The sequence below is a fragment of the Cololabis saira genome, chromosome 1, assembly GCF_033807715.1.
Source record: "Cololabis saira isolate AMF1-May2022 chromosome 1, fColSai1.1, whole genome shotgun sequence".
Classification (NCBI taxonomy): domain Eukaryota; kingdom Metazoa; phylum Chordata; class Actinopteri; order Beloniformes; family Belonidae; genus Cololabis; species Cololabis saira.
The window spans coordinates 48,609,659-48,631,046 of record NC_084587.1 but is presented as its reverse complement, the minus strand read 5'-3'; the positions used below and the strand labels follow the sequence as shown (position 1 = coordinate 48,631,046).

The window sequence follows — 21,388 nt, the reverse complement described above, 5'->3', positions numbered from 1 at the left end:
TTTTCTCGATGCTTGTATGTTTGTAAGTGCAAAAAAAATAAATAAATAAATGGCATTCCTCAGAGGCTGAATTTCTAATTTATTTAGCAAAAACCATCAAAACATGTTTTTAAGACATTCAAGGCCTGTTTAAAATAGGTATTATAGGTATAGGTATTATAAATAGGCCATAATAGGTCCCCTTTAAATTATCATCACGTGCCCCATATTTTCTTTTCGGATTAGAGTTTTAGGTGTTCCTGCACTCAATGCGCCAAAGTCTCCTAAAAAGTTCCTACAGGTCTTTCTCTCTTCTACATGAAGCTCTCGGAGCTCTGTTCGGGCTCCTGATGAAGGTTTCACTTTGGCTGACTGTTGTTTTGGAGTTAGAGTTTGTTTTCCAGTCAAACACGGTAGTTTTCTAGCAGGTCCCTTTACACTTTTAAATATAAGACAATTGGACTTCTTTTGGCTCCTGAAGAGGTTTGAGGTCTAACCTAAAGCTTGGCCTCAGGCGTCTGCCTTACAGAACCGCTCACATACAGGACCCAACAGCCCAACTGCTATCATGCCAGGGCTGGGATGTTTGCAGCTTTGCAGATGTTTAACGGCTTATCTGACCTCGCTCAGGCTGCTCTTGAAGATTGGCGCTTTAAAGGCAGGGTAAGCCATTTCTGGTAGAAGTCACATGCATTGATTTAAAAAAAACAAAACAAACAACAACCCAGAAACAACAAAAACCCAGAGCACTACCATTTCTATTACCCCACGACCCTGACTTAACCCCTCCCACAAGTCAGAACGTCCTCCTTGGAACGACCAGCTTGAATGCACTTGACCTTGACTAAGTCCTCAGTCAACTCCCTCCTCCTCACAACACACACGACAGGTAAACCTGTTGCATACTCCTAACGCCCGAGTGTCCTAGTCTGCATTTATTCTGTGAAACATCGAGCAGGATGAGGCGACAGAGATGTTTGGTAAGGAGAAATGAATGCGACAGTACCACTTCTGTGCATTTCAGAATACATTTACAGTAATCATCTCTTCTGTCGGCTCAGAGGAAGAAGGTTTCTGGTTCAAACGTCAGCTGAGGCTTCTCCGGGGAGCGCTCCCCGCCACTGGGAGGTGTTTCTCCCAGAGCTGACGTGCGTGTCAGGTTAATTGGTGATTCTAAACTGAGCATACGTTGGAGTGGGTGTGTGTGCACGTATCTTTACGTGTGTCACCCCTGTCACGGCCTGACAGCCTGAAGCTTTGAGGCTTCTGGAACAGACACTTCAACCAAAAGGGAAGGGATTTGAGAGGAAGCGGTTTAGTTTGGTGAAAACGTCCCACTTCAAACAACATTAGTGTTGGAGCAAGGCACTCAGGGTTAAAACAAGGATGCACTGTGTGCCTTTCAATGTGGAAACCCAGGTTAATAAAACCATGACTCCCAACAGCCAGAGACTCATCGCTTAAAGGCAACACACAGAAGACCCGAGACTTTCAAAACCATTTTTGCTTTGCTTGGTTGGTAAATTCACTCAGCTCACACTTCCCTCTTCTCAGTGACTCACATCGTTTACTCTCTTCAACCACACTCCTAAATTGTCCCCTTTTATCTTCCAGTTGGAGCAGCTGAATCTTTCCTGCCTTGGGCCGCGAGCATCCACTGCAGGTTGAGGGGTCACGCTCAACTGGATCTGAAGCTTTAAAGGCCGCTCTTCGGCTCTGACCGACAAGGCTAAGCTGAAAACGGGGGAAAATTCTCCCTCGGAGGAAACCTTTAAGGTGCCCAAGCGCGCCTTAGTTACCCACACGGAAATCAATACGGACATGAAGAATTGAGCTGTGAGAAGAAGCGGCTGCTGCAACAGCCCCAGCGCTAAATCTTACCTTACAGAGATGAAGGTATAGACGGATGCTCTATACGCTCTCTGCAAAGTCTCTTTCTGCTGCAAAAGCCTTTTCTTTTACCCTCTCCAGTGAGATTCAATATTTTCCAAAATAAGTACATATATGTATCCAGTAATAGTACTGTTAGTGGATGGTATTTTGTCTGCACAATCATCGTTTTTTAAACAGGGTTAAGAGCTGGCTACGTCAACAGTCGGCCCCCATGCGATGAAGCACTCATTAATGCGTGATATCTATATCTTCATTCATCTATTTCTGTGCTCGAACATATTAGTTTGACGTTCCTCTTCTCTGGCGAGAGGACACCTTCCTCTGCAGTCTCATTCTGCATCATTAACTCCAGTGATGGCCTCGCTACTCCATCGACTGCAGCTCATTAAACCTGCTTCGTCTCTCGCTCCGTTTCTTAGGAATCTTCCCTTCATCCTGCTCTGAATAGTAATCAACTCCGCTGCTATTCCTGGGAAGTTACCCAGCGTGAATGTGCCTCTAACAGACAGCGACATCTTCCTGTGGGAGCGCGCTGACTGACAGGTAGATTTCCTTGCTGTGAAATCTGTTTTCCTTTAGGAGCGCGGGCCCACCAGTGGGAGGGGGGAGGGAAAAAGCTTTTGACCCGCTTGCTTGAAGACTTAATCAACATGACAGTAAGACTTGCTGACCTAATTATCTTGGACAGAAGATTTCTCGCATCACTTTGAATAATCCCAAAGGGAAATCTCAAACCACTTCAGCAGAACTGAAACTTGCACGAGTCACACAATGAGAGTGCAACTTCGAGACGAGGACGAAGAGCTCAACTAGTGACGATACAAACACCTTCAAAAGATCACAATACAAGGTTCATGTCTGTATTGGGCAATTGCTTGTATGAAAATGTATTGTTTTTATAACTAAGCCTGTGTTTCACAACGTAAACAGCATAGAGCTGCAACTACAATCAACACAAAGACAGCAAAGCTTCAAAATCAGAGCTGATCTCAGTGGGACTGAAATGACGAGGAAGAAGTTTACACGTATTAGCTGCTCACTAATGACCTCTTAAAAAACAAAAAAAAGGAGCTTGAACCCACTTAAAGCCTTTTTTTATTGTTTTGACTGTGTGCCGCCTATAAAAGCGACTAAAGTGTTATTTCACTGCTTCTGCACTTAATGCTTCCACGAGTGACTGTTGCCAAAGAGACGAGGTCTGGAAGGAAACTGTCAATCACGCACGAGTTTTTGCTCTCTGTGCTCACGATGATCCCTATTTACATCAGAAATCTGAGCTGCACATGAAATATGTAAAGCTTGATGGGTCCCAATTTACCTTTGAAAGTCAAAGAAAGCATTTAGCTCTGACACTGCTCCATAATTACAAGGGAGGGGGGGCATAATTGATCATAATGATAAACACAGAAACATTAAAAAAACAACATTGTACATAGACAAATACACTCGGCTCTTGTCTCTCCTTTGTGACTTAAATCATCTGGATCCCATTTCCCCTCTGACCATTTCCCAAATTTCTCCTTTTCTTATCTTCCAGTTCGAGCAACTAAATCCTCCCTGGCTTCAAACACAAACATGTGCTGTATGTTCTGGGATCACGACCATCAGATGTGTAACTTTAAACCCAACTCTTTAGCTCCGCCCCGGACTGACAGCGATAAGTTGAAAACAGGGAAACGTTCCTGGAAGACACCTTTGGGCCTTAGTTACCCACACAGTCAAGACATCATCGTGGGAAATATGAATAAATAAAACAAGAACCAGTGATCCGTCTGTCCCTTACTTGTCTTACAAACACAATCAATGTCACTATGTACTGAACAAAAACCACACTAGAATGATGAAGCGGTGGTTTTTAGGTCCATTCACTCTATTTCAGACTAATAGTTAGTTCCATTCCAACCAGACAAAATCACAACCTCAGTCAAAAAACATCCAATATCCACACTTAGAGATGGAGAGAGGGAGAAAAACACCACCACAAACCACAGTTATCACACAATGCTATTTAACAACTGAGCACTCTGTCTTGATTCCCAAAAATGAATCAAATTAAAGTGATGTAATTAATGACATTTTGCTTAGAAAAAACAGAAGAAAATAATGGAGTCATGAAAAATATTGAAAAGACAACTAGGACTTTACTCCTCGTCGTCTGGCTTTATCTGTCAAACGAATTGTATAATTCTTTCTACCATTTTAACAGACATATCCCGCTTACTGGGAACTTTGATTGCATGTGCAACAACACTATTCTAAATCTCTGCTAAATTACATATTTAGACATGTGCAGGAGTTTTATTTAGAAAAAAAATATCAAAAGGTGCTTAAAGATTTGTTTTTGATTGGAATTAATTAAAGCCATATTATGAATTGGCAAAGGTTTTACCAAATGTTGAGTGGATCAGAACATATAGTTTTCAGTCATAACCTTTCTACAGAATAAAAGAGCGGAATGAACATTGTCAGAGCGGTGGTGGAATATATATTATATACACATACATTTATAAACACACACATATATGTATATATATATATATTTTTTTTTGCCAGGGGCTGTAATCATGCAAAAAAGCAGAGGAAAAAGAAAAGAAAAAAAACTGCCAGCCTGACGGTTTAAACGTTCCTCCTTCACTATTATCTCGCTGGGAAGTGAAGGTTTCAGCCACTTGACCCACGAAGCAGTGAAACCATCTGCTTTGCATTCACGGAAAGGCTGCAGTTTAAAAAAAAAAAAAAAAGCAAGAAAAAAGGCCCCCCAGGCTTTGTGTCTCATTTTATTCAACCTTCCAACTCTTGTTCCTTTCTAGCTCCTCGCAGACTTCCAGGATGTGGATTTATCTCGTTCCCCGAGCCCTGATGTTAACAAGGCACCAGGCAGTGCAGCCAAATGTAGAGCAGGACAAGTGAGCTTCCCTACAGCTAATAAGAAGAGGACCGCCCCACTTTCACTGAAGCAGTCACAATGAGGAAGGGGAGGAATCCTACCCTCTAATAACTAACGGCGATAAAAAGACTGTAAATGCACTAATGACACAAAACTGCCGGACCTTTCTAGGCTCAGAACCTAATTAGACTGATTCTCCAAGCAATCAGCAAGAAGGAAAATCTCAACTATTTGCTCGGCTCTTTTAACGCTTCCACAACCCAACCTTCTTTAGGTTTCCCCCATTTTTCCAGGGAAACCATCATCCTCCGTTTTGTGAACCTCCAGTAACAGCCTGTGCATGTGAATGCGGCAGCAGGAATGCCTCCCCTGAGCCGCTGCCAGCCACAGTCGTGTGATTTTAACAGGCTGATCCCTTCAGGGAGACAGACAGGGTGGCGCTGCGTTATTAAAGTAACACAGCATCTACGTGCTCCCAATTAAATGCCGACGCCTCTGGGACCAAAGGAAATTGGTGTGTAAATTTGTATTTCTTTCATACGAGACATAAGCTACTTGAGGTGATTTTAAATAATGTCCCTAAATTAACAAACGCTTTAAATAAATATGCATGTGAAAGTTCTTTCTTTTTTTTTTTTTTTTTTTTTTTTTAATGCGGATTTGAGATATTAGTCAAAATGAGCAAATTAAGCATCACTAATTCAAATGCCAACAGTCAGATCTCCACAAACAGAATAATAAATATGTGCAGGTGAGTTAATAGTTAACGTCTGCATGTGCTGGTGAGGTGAGAGTGGTGTGCAATCGAGCTGAAATAAAGAAATTAAAGAACACTTAAAGAGCGACCCTCTCAGCGGTTCATCCTAAGGGTGGGATGTCTGATGCTTTCAGCTCTGGCTCAAGTCCAACAACCTGCTACTGGACTCAAACACAAGGCAATGTTTCACCAAGTCATCACCTGTAGTCTTTTTAGAGCCAATTCATTAAATATAGTTAGATTGAGTTGGACACATGGCTGAGTACTATCTAGTACTCTAGTTACTCTAGATAGCATTACTCTGGCATCTGGTACAACCTGGAGAAAACAACATGACGTTTCCAGAAGTGCTTAAGATTATCCCAAAGTGATGCAGAAAAGTCCCTGCATTCGTCACCTCGAGCAATTCCTTATCATAAAGTCCTAAGATGAAACTCTGAAGTAACTCCAACAGGTTCAAGATGCTGCAGAAGAGTTGAGATGGAGATCAGCACCAGAGATCATATTTCCTCAATCCTAGTCTCCCTTCAATGATGTCCTGTTAATACGGAAGAGCATTAGGGCCATGCAGGAGAAAACATATTTGAGAGGGGAAGATTTTTTTTTTATGTGCACTTCGAGAAAAAAGTGGAAATGTCAAGTACAATTTCAAGAATAAAGTCGAAATTTTGCCTTTTTTCCCTCAACATTTCAACTTTATTCACAAAATTTTGACTTTTTTCTCGAAATTGTACTTCAACATTATTCTCGACATTTCAACTTTTTTCCTCGACATTTCGACTTTTCTCTCGAAGTGCATAATGAAAAAAAAATCATCCACCTCTAAAATATTTTTATTTTTCTTCTGCCTGACCCTAATACTCTTCCGTATTTCAAAGGTTAAGACAGAGCTTCTTATTCGTGTCTTCACATATGAAGACCTTATGGGCCTGCCTTCCTCTTCAGGACCTTGTAGTTCCACATCCTCCCAACAGAGGAGCTCCCTCTCAAGACTGCAGGCTCCGTGCTTGAACCTTCAGTGATCAGGGTTAGTGTTCAGGATGCACACGCCATCTCGACCGTTCAGAGCAGCATGGAAGAGGCCATGCTTGATTAGGGATAACATTAACGAAACATACAAACTTGCTATTAACAGTGTTTTGCCTTGCATCTCAGGGGCAGAGAGCTCTAGACTAATGTCCGTGTTTCTTCCCAGTGATCTGAGAGCCCCGGCCGGCCGAGGCAGATGGCTGTCCGGCTCTGCCGGAGGCTTCATCTCCCCGTTAACCAGGGCCTTTCTTGTGCTTGATCAGGATGATCGGACTGCACCAAAGTGAAGCTGCGATGCGGCCTGTTCCTTAGCAACGCTGCTTTTTATGTACTGGATTCATGGGAATTACAAATCCTGGAATCAGTGGGATTATGAACAGGAATACATCGGTTTATGCCTGAATTACAATGAATTGGACTACGGGGTTGGGCAGAATTGGACTGTATTAGTTTTCTGTGTAAAGTTCTTTAAGATGAATTGGACAGAAGTTACCTGCTGACAAATAATGTGCCTAGTTTGGTTAAAATGAACACAGCTCTGTATCCTTTTTCTGCATTTGACGTTGAGCTGCTCTGAGAGCTCGCCGGTGAGACGTGTCCCCTCAGTGTGGCAGACTACATATGATCCCTAATGTAAATATAACAAGCCCACTTCTTCCCCTGAGATTCTTCTCGACATTTTAGTGAGTGCCAGGGATGGTGTGATGGGGCATCAACAGACACCAGGCAGATGGATGAGCAATGGTGGGGGGTCGGGGATGAGGGGAAAAGGAATTAAAGAAATACACCAACAAAAAGAGACACTTTCCCAGCTGTTTAGTGCAGCACCTTTGCTCTGAGAACGAGGAAGAACGGAAGAGAATGGCAACACTCACCTCCTTGCTTACTCCTGTCAAGATAGATGGAAACCCTTCTGGCCAGACCTGCGAGCAGGGGAGGAGGAGGAGGAGGAGGAGGAGGAGGAGAGAGCAAATGGAGGGGGAGAGGTGGAGGAGGGGAGGGGAGGAGAGCAAGAACGCAACAAAAGCAAGCAACACATTAGCAAGAACCCCCTGTGCATGCTGACCCAAAGAGTCACAGACACTTCTGAGAACCGTAATACTGGGGAAGTGGCGAGTGTTGCTCGTCACTCCCCGAGCATTAATCCACATGCACTCGAAAGAGGGATGAACAAGGCGGCTGCCTCCAACATGAGAAGGGCGAGAGGAGCGGAGCTACCAGGAGCTGCAAACCCGCACCACCCAGAACTCAAAACCCTTCACCACAGGGCAGACAATTAAAACAAGAGGAAGAGTGGAGCCAATGCTCCATCAGTTTGTCTGTGGATGAAAATTAAAGATAAATAAAATCCTTGAGAAAAAAAAAAATAAAAGCTAAAACTGATGAGGTATGATGATTTCATGTAAAATTCATCAGCATGTTGATGCTGCCTTGTTCAGCCTCTCCAGAGGGAGGGGGGGGGGGGGCGGACCAAACAATACCCAGCAAAGTAACAACGAGCCAGACAGTCTACACAAACGCGTGGTGGGAGACACAGCACATGAGCATGTTATTGGACAGTGGAGATGGGGGTGGTGAGGGGGGTCCTGCTGCGTGAGCCGCTCTGCCGGCGGAGCCTTGAGAAACGCTCAGTCGTCTAGCAACTGCTGCGAGGGTGAGCTGCTTTTTTGGCAGCACAAAGAGAGACTTCTCTAATATTTAGTCAAGTTTTCCATTATTAATGCAGCCCAGGCTAAAAAACCCAGAGAATCAAAACACAGCGCTGAACTCTCAACGCCTGCCCAGCGAAGGAAGATATGCAGTTACTGTCCGTCGTGGCTCACCCAGGAAACCAGTACGCACTGACGTTTAAAACTTTCAGGGAAAACATTCAATGTGAGAATCATCTGCAGAGGTAGAGTGTCTCTGGGCGGGCCGTGGTGATGTGAGCTGAGTGAGTCTCCTCACTGCAGTCCTGTGGTGTCACTCATCCTGACAGCTCCGCACATGATGTGCTCCAAAAAAAACTCCAACCAACAAGTTGTGGCTTTGGGATATAAAGGTCACCTGGGTTAATTACATCTTTTGATCTGTTATGTCTCACTGATGTGGGCTAATGAGAGCAGAATTATCCAGCTCCTCTAGAAATAAGCCTAATATCCCTACGTCTACTAATATTGTCATATATAAAAGAAACAAAAAAAAGCTAAATACTCAGTTTAACAAAAAGCAAGACTCATTTTCATGAAACAAAGCTTTTTTTTCCTAGAAAGGAGTTTTTGGAGTGTAGTAACAGAAGTTTAATAGCTCAGAAGACTGGCTGAACTTCTGCAGTGAGGGGCTAATAAGTCGCCTTAAAATGATACCATTTATCTAAACGGGCGTATATATATCGTCACCTAGATATATATATCTTTTAGTTTCTGTACTTGATATTGATTAAAATAGTGCTGCATACATAAGTTCATGTTTATTTGTGCTACAAAAAAGTTAATTACTGCAATTCTGCACAGGTTTGTCATGTGTTTGCAGACAATGTTTCCAGCGACTGTCACAGTTCCCTCGAACACATGCCTGGCCCAGAAATGAAGGAACGCTCGAGGCAGGATATGTGGAGCGCTGGAGAGTTAGACAGGAGAGTGTGTGTAGCGCGGAAAACAACACACATGTGGGTGCAAGTCTCTGACGAGTGTCGCCGTCTGGCCTGGTTCACATAACGGGGAATAACTCTCCCTGGAATTATGGAAGTGTGTCGGCGAAGAGAGTCAACATGAAAGCGGATCCACAAAACTTCCAGAGTTTGAACAGAAAGTGATTAACGATATCTGTGCAATTTAAAGAATCCTAGACAAGAACAAAGAACACCTACCTGCTGAGTTTCGTGATTCTCACTGCGTGCAGCCCTCAGCAGGTTCAACATGACCCTCGGGATGATTATGGGTATGTGACGGTACAACAGGTGATGACAGCAGCTGACAGCACACCTTCAGCTAGTCTTAAATTGGTTTTGAGTGACAGAGCAGAATTTAACCACCAACTTAAACCTCACATTCTGCCACTAATGTGGCAGAAAAACCGAAATATAAAAATACAAAGTTCAGCTGCACTAGTTTTTTGGAGGCAGCGTGACACAGATTGTGGACATGGACCGGCCGGTGTGAGAGAAAGTCACGGTGACGGCAATGCCACATCTGTTTTTTGACAGTGGTGTCACCCACTCAGAATATGATCATTCTGTGTTTCAAAACATTCAACTCCTTTATGGAGCGCCGGGTCCTTCCCTGAAAAGTAGCCTTCTAGTGAGAGGTACTGATTCAGCTTGGATGATGCTTTTTAAATATTGTCCTCAAAAGGTTTTTGCTAGAATCATTTGGGTCGAACAAGAGTAGGAGTGGACCTTCCGTTTGATGGGCCTGGTTATTGCAGTGCAAATGTCACCCGTAAATCAAGTTAATAGCACATCATGTCCAGCTGTGTTGTAAATGTGACACTAAATCAATAAGCAATGATTTCAAAGCTATAGTTTTTTATGTTTTATAGGAGTCTGTGTGTACAACCAATGGTTTTTAGAAAGTTAACGCAAGCATACATTTGACAAAAACAGTTGTAATTACTGATTACTTACAAATACCAGTGTTTACTGATCACTGTTAAATACAGCTGTTTTACTGATCACTGTTAAATACAGCTGTTTACTGATCACTGTTAAATACAGCTGTTTACTGATCACTGTTAAATACAGCTGTTTACTGATCACTGTTAAATACAGCTGTTTACTGATCACTGTTAAATACAGCTGTTTACTGATCACTGCTAAATACAGCTGTTTACTGATCACTGCTAAATACAGCTGTGTTTACTGATCACTGTTAAATACAGCTGTTTACTGATTACTATAAAACCAGTTGTGGTTATTGATTCAGCTCACAGATATTAGAAACCCAGTGGTTTAAACCTTTATGTTGTTTATTAATTTCTTCACAACTATTGGACGTCATGGACATTGGGAGTGTTTTTCTTTGCAGTTTTGCTTTTTGTCCCTCACTGACCCACCTGCTGAGTTTTTGTTGAGGTTTCTACTGCAGTGTCACCAGTTGCTCAGACGGAATCGTTGGGTCTCCACCATGTGAAGTGTCCTACAATTACTTTTGGCATTGATTAGAAATATATTTAATACAATTGAACTGACTTTGTTCAACGGTTTGCTCCACCCTGGATTAATTTAACTTTCTTAAGTTGTGCTTGTGTAAAAATAGAAGGTTTAATAATGAATTTGGCTTAAATAGTACATAAAGTAATTTGTTTCTTCCTTGCAAAATCAATTTTGAGCAAAATATACCTATACTCTTAAGATGTTTGGACTTGACAGGTGGATAAGTGCAGTAAACTTCTGTCATACCTGCTCTACAGATGGGGGTGTGGAGGTGACTGGGATGGGTCTGACGACAGGACTGCAGCAGTCACCGCAGCATGAACAGTACTGTGGCAGTATGGGAGGGCGAGGTACATCGTAATAAAGAGTAGATGTTTAATGTGGAGCTGGTGGGGGGCTGACCTCGGGTAGTTGGCAGCATATCGGAGAGGCCTTGCCACGCCGTCACCATCTCGGGGTTCTTCTGGTCGGCAAAGTTCTTCCAGATACGCAGCGCTCCGTCGTCTAGACGGAGGGAAGAGCACGGGCACAAAGATTGAGAGACAAAAGGGAGTTAGAGCTTAGTTAAAGGTCAAGTCTTAATTGCATTTTTAATGGGTTTAGACGTGCGTGGCAACGTGTTCAAGAGTTTGTTTTTCTTTCAGAACACGCAACACGGAGTTGGAAGAAACAGAGTACAAAGAAGCACCTAAACAGCTCCTTCCCTGCAAGCATCCTGTAAGTGAGAAACAAAATGAGGCAGGAGTCCAACCATAAAAAGCTCTGCAGCCAAGAGCTCAGTATAAAACATGTCCACCAACTCTTATGAGGGAGCTATTACAACCTGTAAAAGTCTCTGCTTGATTTATGTTGTGCGTTTTACTTTTTTAATGCTGTATCTTTATAACTAATGCTCTGCCCTGGTATCCTTCAGTATATAACTGATGGGGAAAAACGGAATAAGTGCACATTACATTTTGATGAGATGGCATTTAAATATATTAATCCCCGAGCGTTTTATCAAAGTGAGATGTGCAGTAAAATGCAACATTCATTCTTAGTTTAATTTTACGCCGTGAAGACCAAACAAAATGAATGGGTTTTAATGTAGAGTTGTTCCTTGCAGAACTGTGTGGTATGAAGATAAAGCCACGGAGGATAATTACTTTGTTCTTTTAATGAATGGTGATGAATACAGAGATCTGTCTGCGTTTGTGGAGGTAAGAATCAAGAGCTAATAGGTTGTTTCTGCTGCAAACAAGACTTGTGCTGTGCTGGCAGGCGTGAACATTTGCCCTGCACTTGACTCTCTCCATGCGAGCGTTAGATTTCAGACCTGTTGCAGTGAGTAATAAGGAGCAGTCGTGTCCGTTCAGGTACTCCATGGCAGTGATGCGAGTGTAACGAGGGTTTCCGTTGTAGAAGTAGTCCAGCCTCTCGCCCTTTTCCCAGTCCCAGAAGCTAAAACACACACAACAGGCAGAGGAAAACCTGGTCAGTATCACACTTTAGGTCAGAAAGGATGATTCCTAACAAACAATGTGTGCAAGTGCAGCGTTCTCCGTCTCTGACCAGATGCTGTCTTTGTCGGCCACAGCGATGCAGGTGTTGAAGGGGTGGAACTTCACGACAGATGGCACTCCGGGATTACGGTTGATGAATATTTGATCATCCAGACGAGAAACGCCTGCAATAGAGGGGTGAAATCCAGAAGAGAGCAGCTGTGAGAAAGGAGTTTTCCATAACCGCAAAGTCACCGGTTTGATTCCTGCTGCAGATGCATGAACAAAACCTGGATGACCATGTAAGGAGACGTGTGCAGACTTTGCAAGAACAAATTCTGTTTCCAGGAAATAACCAAAGCAGTGCTGGTATCTAACCCCTGAAGTACTTACACACATGAAACGTATTAATGTGATTCCTCAGCCGCAGTTCAACCACTGTCAAGCTAGGACTACTCAAATGACACGGTAGTGTCCAGACACCTTTTAGCGTCGCAAATATTCATTTAATTTGGATTCCTTGGTTTTGATGACGTTAGGAGTACCAGTTCCAACTTCAACTCTTCACCTCTCAAGTCAAAGCAAAGTCCTATTTTCAGTTGAAAAGGAGGTTAAATTAGGACTATTCCTTTGGTTTTGGGGTAGTTCAGTCAGGACAGTCATCTGTTCTCCTGTTCCAGTCCTTTTGGATATTGGTTTAAGATTTTGGATCTTTTATTCATAATTATTTTCTCCAATGAACAGTGTTCTCTTTTATGTTTTAGTGGTCACATCTCTGCACTCTGTTGTTTTCATACATCAACTAGGTCGGTATCAAGGATGGGTGTCTCAGCCTAATGACAGGACTGACATGGATTTATGAATTCAGTTGACATTATAACTGAATTATCTGAACTTGGACTGCACTGACCACTGGAGCTGCTTCCTGTCTTGATGTGACCATTGTTGTGAACTGGTGCGGTACAAACACTGGATCAAGCTGAACTGGACTAGCTGCTTACCTGTATTTGTATTTGGTTATTTAAAAAAAGCCTGAGCGACTGAACTACAGGACATAATGGCTGCAAGCTCACCAGGTTAATGTGAAATTGTCGGGCAGACGGCGGATCTAAGTCTTTGAACCTTAAACAAAGGGTGATTTGCCGACTTGATGATTTCTTTGTACTCTATCGTTTCAAGCTTTGATGAGACTGCACCTTTTGCCGCTTTTGCACTAGGACTTACTTGGCCCGACTCGGCTCGGTGCGGCTTTACACGGCTCCACACGTGTGTTTTCGCACTGCCAGGGGAGAAGTGGGCAGGTTGGGGTGAAGCTGCTGTGACGTACTCGATTGCGCAGCACCTTTGTTTGTGTCGGCGCAGATGAGAAATCAGCTGGAGCCGGGAGCGGCTGAGAAAAAAACAGCCCGTCTACATCGCTTTTTAAATTTTTTCTCGTCAGTCACCAGGTTTATGAACATCTGCACCTCAGAGTTGGATCACCAAACAGACGTTTTGCGCTTTATAATAAAATCGCCGCGAGCCGCGAGTCGCTGAAGGCCCCCCCGACCAATCAGTGGCGAGGAGGTGGTGACGTCAGAAATAGTCCCTGCTCAGCCCGCAAAGAACCTCACTGAAATGGTTACAGAAAAAAGTATCGACTTGGAGCGGCTCTACTCGTCTCAGCCCTAGTGCGAAAGCGCAAAACGGGTAGAACCGAGCTGAAGTTATACTAATGCAAAAGCGCCATTTGAGTGTTCTTGAGTTGTTTAATTTGGGAGCTTCCTTTTCCTTCATCTCAGAGGCATTTCAGAATTGATTTGAACATCCCAACATTTCTCCTGTAAGTGTCTTGAATTTAGTTTTTTGGATCTCGTGATCATAAAGGATGGGGGCGAGCCCGACAGCACTTTTTGGCTTGACGCAGAGAAACCAGACCAAACAGCCGGCTGCTTCAGCTCTGTAAGGTCCGACCTAACAATCCACCTTCAAGTTCTTATCAAAGAAGCCCGTCTGTGCTGCAGCAGCTGCTGCAGCAGCAACGGAGGCTCATCCTTTCAGAAGGAAAGAAGGATTGCACTTAGCATACTCTCCAACGCACAAGTCTGTCTATCTTGCAGAGCTTCTGTAGATTTTCCCTGTGTTCTGCACCGCTGCATAAATATTACTGAATGACTTGAAAACTGTGGGTGCAGGATTTTCCAGCATTATAAGTTCAACATTTGCATGATTCAGTAAGATTATGTGCAATATCCGCAAGCCTGGGATGGAGCTGAAGCCTTGGGAGAACATGTAGAGTAGGAACAGTCTGTTCTTCCTTACTTTGTCTGTCACACAGGAGGAAAAGATCTGAAGTTCTCACAAACATCCAGTTTCACTTAAAGTATGAACTGTTCTCACATAGTTCAACTTAGAAAACCTTTAAACAACCTGAGATTAAATATATTCTGATGTTTCTTTGAGACACAGTTGGCACACTTTCAGTTAAAGCAACAGGATGATGGAGGGAAGGTTCATTCGGAGTTGGTAAACAGTTTGCAGTAAACTAAGACCCACAAGACATTGGATGATCTGAATAATCACTGGACGAAAAGAAATAAGGTATGTATAAATATGCTTCTATTTTCTTTTTTTTTATTCAAACATATATGACACAAATGCAGAAACCAAGTACTGTATCATTACTGAGCTTTTTAAAAGAGAGAACAGAGCTGGAACCAGGATAGAAGTTATGAACATGCAGGAACAAATGAGAGAAAAAGGAAATAAATAATCTGAATATCAGTGCTGGCTTAATCAATAGCAGGAGATTTGAAGCTTTTAATGAAAGTAAAGACCGCAAATTCATCATCAACTGGGTTGTCATGGAAACACCACATGAACTCACTCCAGAGGCCGAAGCGATGACATGAAGCAGAATGAGTTAAAACATAGAAAAATCCATCAGTAATACATTCGATGGATGGAAATGTCATGAGAACCTGGGAGAGACGATCATTAATGATTCGTTTGTGTTTGTGCTGATTGAGAGCAAACGTGAGACCTGCTACGCGTCTGGAAGTGCAAGTCGGCGTTTGCACCAGCAACTAAAGAGAAGGTAAGTCATATTAACGGCTGACTTTCTCTGACACTTTCTTCTCTTCTTATTTCTAGCCATGCAGCTTCCTCGACTCGTCTTCCCACAGCCGTCCTCCCTCTCCTCCCTCCTCCTCCCGTCTCTCTCTGGAGGGAGCCGACTGAATGAGGGCAACCCTTCTACCTCTTTCAAAAATCTGTGGGGGGAATTCAATGATTGAGCGGGCGGTGGAAGGGGAGGGAGAGGCGTGCGTAGCAAGCCTCATCTCTGACGCCATTCGCCGTGTGACTGCGCTCTGGCACGTGCGCTGTGGTGTGTGTGCGTGTGGAGGGAGCTGCCAGTGACGTTGAATTGTTAGGAATTCTGTTTGAGGAAGCTCGGGCTTCACTCGGAGATTCTGTGTGTTTGCTGCTACTGCAAGCTCTTTAATGACTGTGTGTGTGTGTGTGTGTGTGTGTGTGTGAGAGAGTGTGTGTGTGTGTGAGAGAGGGTGCCCTGCGACTCATAAAACAGCACGTTTCCTGCTGCAAACAGATCTCAATCTATTGTGTCTTGACTGTGGATCAGCACATGCTGACACCCGGGCTGCACCGTGGAGGTTTAGCGTGTCACTGGACGTCGAATCCTCAACAGAACTGAAGGATCTCGTAGCTTTTTCCTTCAAATGGCTGCTCATCTGCCGAGCCAAACAGACCTGCAGGCCGTCCTCACAGAGGTCTGTCTGAGACGTCAGAGGAGACTCCTTCAGTGTGTCTACCTACCGACAGACAGTGGAACTCACTCTCAAACGCTGATATTGTGGATTTAGATCTGTTTGTCTCTAAACTCGTGTTCTCTGCGATTAAAGCGGACATTTACAACCAGGCCGACAAAGTTCTGCTGCCAGCTCGGAGAACAAACTCACTTGGACACGAGCAAATTAGCTCCCAGACTAAACTGCAACCTACAGCGACGGCAGCAGTCCGCTGTACAACACACTGTTACAAGACTCATTCACTCTGGTTATGTTTTGCTGTTCTAATGTAGATTCTTTTAAGCTCCTGAATCAATAAAATTATAATTTAAAATCACTTCATTTTCATCTATTCCTGCAGACAAGCGTCCTTGATGACCATGAGCCGGGAGCGTTACGTCGCACCAACGTCCTGTCAGAACATAAACGGAGGCAAACAGGAACGAGTGTCAGCTCTGTGACGGCGGTATCACTGCCCTCTGAGAAAAAAATCATTTAATCTTCTGGTGATGCGGAGGAGTAAATTAAGATTTTAGAGATTGAGGAGCCTTCATTCACGGAGCCACTCCCAGACGTCCACGCAACTTTCCAACATTTTGTGTTTTAATTTGAAATGCAGGAAGTTTGTGAGTCAACAAAACAAGATACACTGGAGATATAAACTGATATATTTAACTTTAAACATGTACAACATGACATTTAAACAAAAATTCAAAAGTGGATGAAAGTGCTCTGTTAGTTTCTCGTTTATTAATTTTGCAAACTCCTTACTTTTCCAGTCTTGTCTGTTTTCTCTGTTTTCAGTAAATTATATTCTTGATTCATCTGAAGTCATTAAAACATTTTTCTAGATTCCTGTTTCCACCCGACGGCCGGCGGACACCTTCTTAAATTAAGTTTCATTTTCTCTGCCGTGGTGAGAGCAGCAGAGAAAGTATGAACCCAGTGCTGCTTATCAAAGAGTTCACAAACACTGCCAGAGTGAGTTTAACGAGGCTCGGTCAAGAGGTGAAATATAAATGAAGAAAGAAATGATCACATTTTGGTGGAGATCTTTATCGATTTATCTAAAATTGAAGAGTATTGTCCTCGGTGGAGGATGTGTTCCTCCAGGGCCTTGGAGCCGCTCGTGCGTTTTATTCCTCCTCTGATGCTTTACTTTATTACTAGTGGGATGCTGGCGCTCTGAAGGTGCCGTTCGCACCACAAACACTCAGCAGAGCTTAAACTTTGTGTATGAGATGTCATTGGTGAATAAACCTAACCCGCCTTTACACGATGAGTTTGGATGAATCAGTCTATCGAATCCTAACACGATCAGAATAAGCCGACAGTCTGATTATTTATTAAAAAGTGAGTGAATTCTGTACGCCGTGCAGCTCATTCCAACTATATCTGTGAAGTGACATTACCTACCTCTCCTAAATAAACAAAAGGATTCCTTCTTTCAGAGGAAGCAAGGAAATGTCACAGCATTAAAATTCAGCGTGCGTGCGACACCCACCTCTCTGTGTGATGCTGCGACTCTGCCTCCTCACACGGGCGTTCCTCAGGAACCTCCACTGCCGCTCCATCCTCACCTGGCTCTCCAGGTCATGCTCCTCTGGGATCTGAAGGTGGATGAAAGGCAGATTTAGCCCAGGCTGAGCTGAAGAGACCCCAGGGGAACGGCAGCGTCACCGTCGGGGAACACGGCACCGTTCTACGAGCCTCACCTTTTCCCTGAAAACCAGTGTTAACGTCACAGGATTAAAGTTCTGTTTTAAAAGAGGCCCCGTGCCCAGAGTCATGACAAACGATGGGGGGGGGGTTCTCTGTTTTCCAGGAGAGACTGGAGTCTTCGCTGGATAATTAGTTTACCGGCGGGGTGTCGTGGACGAAACCTTCAAGAAGCTGATGAATTTTTCAATTTGAGTTCCGTGAGACATGATGAAAACCAGCGAAACACATCAAACGAGGGGAAAAGTCCATTTCATTGACTCGATCACGGCTCCGCTTCCCTGTCTCTTGTGCACATCTTTGAGGCTCGAGTCTTAGGTATTTTCAGAATACCTGCAATCATGAAATATCTGTAAAATTCACTGTTCACATATGAACCTGCTGTGGAGCTCAAACCAGCACCAACCGACCCGCAGGGAAAAAAAAAAGAGTCAACAAGAAAGAAATCTCATTCAGAGGTTTTGAGTATTCAGGTGTGCTGAAAAGACATAAGCAATCATGTTAGAGTTTCTACTAATAATCCTGATGAAGGTTGTAAAAACATTTGGAGTTTACCTGAAGGTCAGATGGTGAGACGCTCAAAGAAACAAACAAAAACAGATCCAGACCTCAGCTAACCTGGTACATGCTAATGTTCATGACAACGTGACAGAAGAATCAGGAAAATCAGGAAAAGTGCCGCTCATTTGGAATGGACTCATAAATCATAAATACATGAAGGTGCATCGTGTTCTTTCATGGCACAGAACTGGATCTGAACGCACCACGAGACTTGTGAACCTCATTTCACATCAGTGACTCCTGGTAGATCCATCAGACAGCTCTGAAACAGACCTACACATCATTCCCTATTTAGTTTTACAGAACAGTTTCAGCTCAGACACTGCGTTGCACAAAATACAACAAACATTTTATTAGTTTGGTTTATTCTCTGGAGAGCTCTGCTTTTATTCTACCATGGTCCCCTACCTGCTCAGTGATACCATATGATCACAGAGATGTTTTGTTCACGCGTCCCAGTGATGCCTTTGGTTTTTCTTTACCTCATTGGAGATTTTGCAGTGTGCCAAAGCTCATCTTACCAAAGTAGTTACAGTACTTCCCATGTATAGACAGCTTGTCCAACAGTAGACTGATGCTACCCAGACTCTCCTCTTCCAACCTGAGCACAGCCCAGTGAGCAGCTAACCCCCCTCGTATGTTCATGTGACTGAAACACGGTGAATCACAGTGACAACACAAACAGTATGGCCAGTACAGGCCTGGTGGGGTCGTTCATCCGAAGGAGGAAAAATATCTTCGTAAAAAACAGTAAGTGGGGTTTTACTGGTTCAGCTAATCATACATTCCGCACCGGAAGATAAAGTCCACAACCTTCATGAGCAGGACATAAAGAAAAGAGGAGGTAAAAGAAAAAAAAAAACAACCGTTGACTTGCACCACACATCTTCACAACAAGCTGGTGTTCTCACCTTTCTTAGTCCTTCTAAACCAGTCCCAACTGGGACAAACCACCACCAGAGAGGGAGGTTAGTGAACCCTAGCGTCATTAGATGCATGATCAACACAAAGAATAATGAAATGACCCTTTGTGACACCGTCCCCCGAGTAGTCTTGGTCCTGGGTGCTCAGGACACCTTGTCCTGCAGGTTTTAGATGCCTTGCAGCAACACACTCTGAAGTGACGACGAGCATTAATCAGAATCAGGTGTGGTGATGCAGGACAGGGTCCTGGGGACCCTCCCCAGCACCGTACATGCTGGTGGGTTTACCAGTCGTTCCAGTTGGTCCGTCATTTTTGTTGCAGTGCACCTTGGGTGTTATGGGCGTGTCTTCCGATCATGCATTTATGATGATGTGTTAATGAGGCCAGGCGTGCAGGCTTGGAGGCCAACAGTTTGTCGACTGCAGTCGTGGCATTTGGTCAGTACAGTTTGTGATCATAGGTCACATATTTAGTGAAGTCTGTTTAACTGAAACTGAATAGGAGAATAAATGAAAATCATCATCATCAGGTGAAGTTTTTTTTTTATGGCTTATGTACATCAAGTATCCTTAATCAGTACGCACCAGTGACCTGTTGGAAAGTCTTGAACACCAATATTATTTAACGGCATAATTACGTACATAAACAAATCCCAGGAAATGTGATGGGAATGAGCCCATGCGTCACAACACCAGCGGGACACAGGAAGTGGCCGTGCCTCCATACATCCTGCTGGATCAAAACTGAGCGGTGACGACAAAGTGAATTATATTGATGTAAAAGCCAGGCGGACTGTATCAACGGCATAGAAATGCCCACGCCTGCATAATGGCGTGCGCTTTATTTCTCAGATTACCATGCATGTTGCCAGTAATGAAGCCGCGCCGATATAAAGTGAGCAGTAGTTAATAGGAAAAGAAAAAACAGTCCTCTCCTGAGCACCGTGTTCACACGAGCACACCATTGTTGCAGATGGCTGCGTTGCATAATCAGGCTATTTTGCAACAGCTCAAGTTGCAACAGCTCAAGTAATCTGGCTGAACTTCCATCTCGTCTTACCTTTGCTGCGATAATGTTAAGTGACGCTCACGAGGCTGAGAAAATGAGACGGTGCATCACGCTCACTTCATGCAATCACATCTAATCACCTCAATCCAGAATGGGGACAGTAGCAAAAGCAATAACTTTATTAAGTTGGAAAAAAATGGCCCCCTACAGAACCTGAGCTGACTTAAAGTCAACAAAATAACTCTTCATTTTAACAGTAAATTAAATATGAAGTTGAATATAAAGTACATGTGCAGGCTTACAGCTGAATCTATTAAAGTCATCTATTTACAACGTGTCAGGGTGAAAACTGAGCGGAGGACAAGCCTCGTGAGCAGCTAGTGTGTGGTGCAGTCACCGAATGCTAAACAGCTCTCCACGCGCAGCTTTAATGTCACGTGATCGCATGACCGATCTGGGTGTCGCTTTTACGAGAAACACAACCCACGTTATAGTAGCTGGCAGTGCAGACCCAAGGACCAGCTGTCGGCGCGGCGCGTGAAGAGCGTGCTCGCATGGGTTTGAGTCAGGTAATTCACTCACATGGACGTTATACATCCTGACTGAGGCGGAGAGGAGGCAGCTTTAGCAGGAAGACTATATATATGTATGTATGTATATTTGGTTTACTGTGGTTTTTCTAGAGCTGTGTGATAAACTAAAGAGACTCAAACAAAAACCAAGGTTAGACCAGAGTTCTGGCCAAAGTGCTGCTCTTTAATCAGGAGGAAAAAAACGGTTTTCAGGCAGGGAGGAGGATGGAACTCTTAAATGCATCAAGATGCAGATAGGAATGATTCTGAATTCCTGCAGTTATCAAAAATCAATTATCTGGTATGTGAAAAGGTGACATAAAAGCACAGTTGAACCGGTGCTATCTGCTCTTTTCAGAAGCAGCACGCTGCGTGGGTACTCTTGGTGTTTACATACATACTGAATACTTAGTACTAGATTTCAGTGCAATAAGCACAAACCAGCACAAACACCATCAAACATGTGTCATGGTGAGCCTCGCATTGAAACAAGAAAGCAGCCTCCAGCTTCACAATCCTGGAGAAAAATCATCACTGAAACATGACAAGTGGCCAAAAACATACTTATAACCAAATGATTATGATCTCACTCGCAGCTGAGGGCTTTAAAGCAAATGAACACTTTGTTTAACCTGTGGATACCCCGAGATCGACATG

The 21,388-nt window shown here is 43.6% G+C and overlaps 1 protein-coding gene across 4 annotated transcripts in view; it reads right to left on the bottom strand.

Moving 5' to 3' along the window:
- rptor (regulatory associated protein of MTOR, complex 1) overlaps positions 1–21,388 on the bottom strand; it is a 199,369-nt gene that overhangs the window by 13,874 nt on the left and 164,107 nt on the right. For 2 of the 4 annotated variants that reach the window (XM_061725000.1, XM_061725019.1), the window contains 5 exons: positions 17,451–17,556; positions 12,229–12,343; positions 11,993–12,117; positions 11,080–11,181; positions 7,421–7,468 (listed from right to left, as the gene is read on the bottom strand). In XM_061725000.1, the coding sequence (XP_061580984.1) occupies positions 7,421–7,468; positions 11,080–11,181; positions 11,993–12,117; positions 12,229–12,343; positions 17,451–17,556 (496 nt within the window). The remainder of the gene's footprint in view (positions 1–7,420; positions 7,469–11,079; positions 11,182–11,992; positions 12,118–12,228; positions 12,344–17,450; positions 17,557–21,388) is intronic. The other 2 variants (XM_061725009.1, XM_061725029.1) reach the window with 1 other exon arrangement.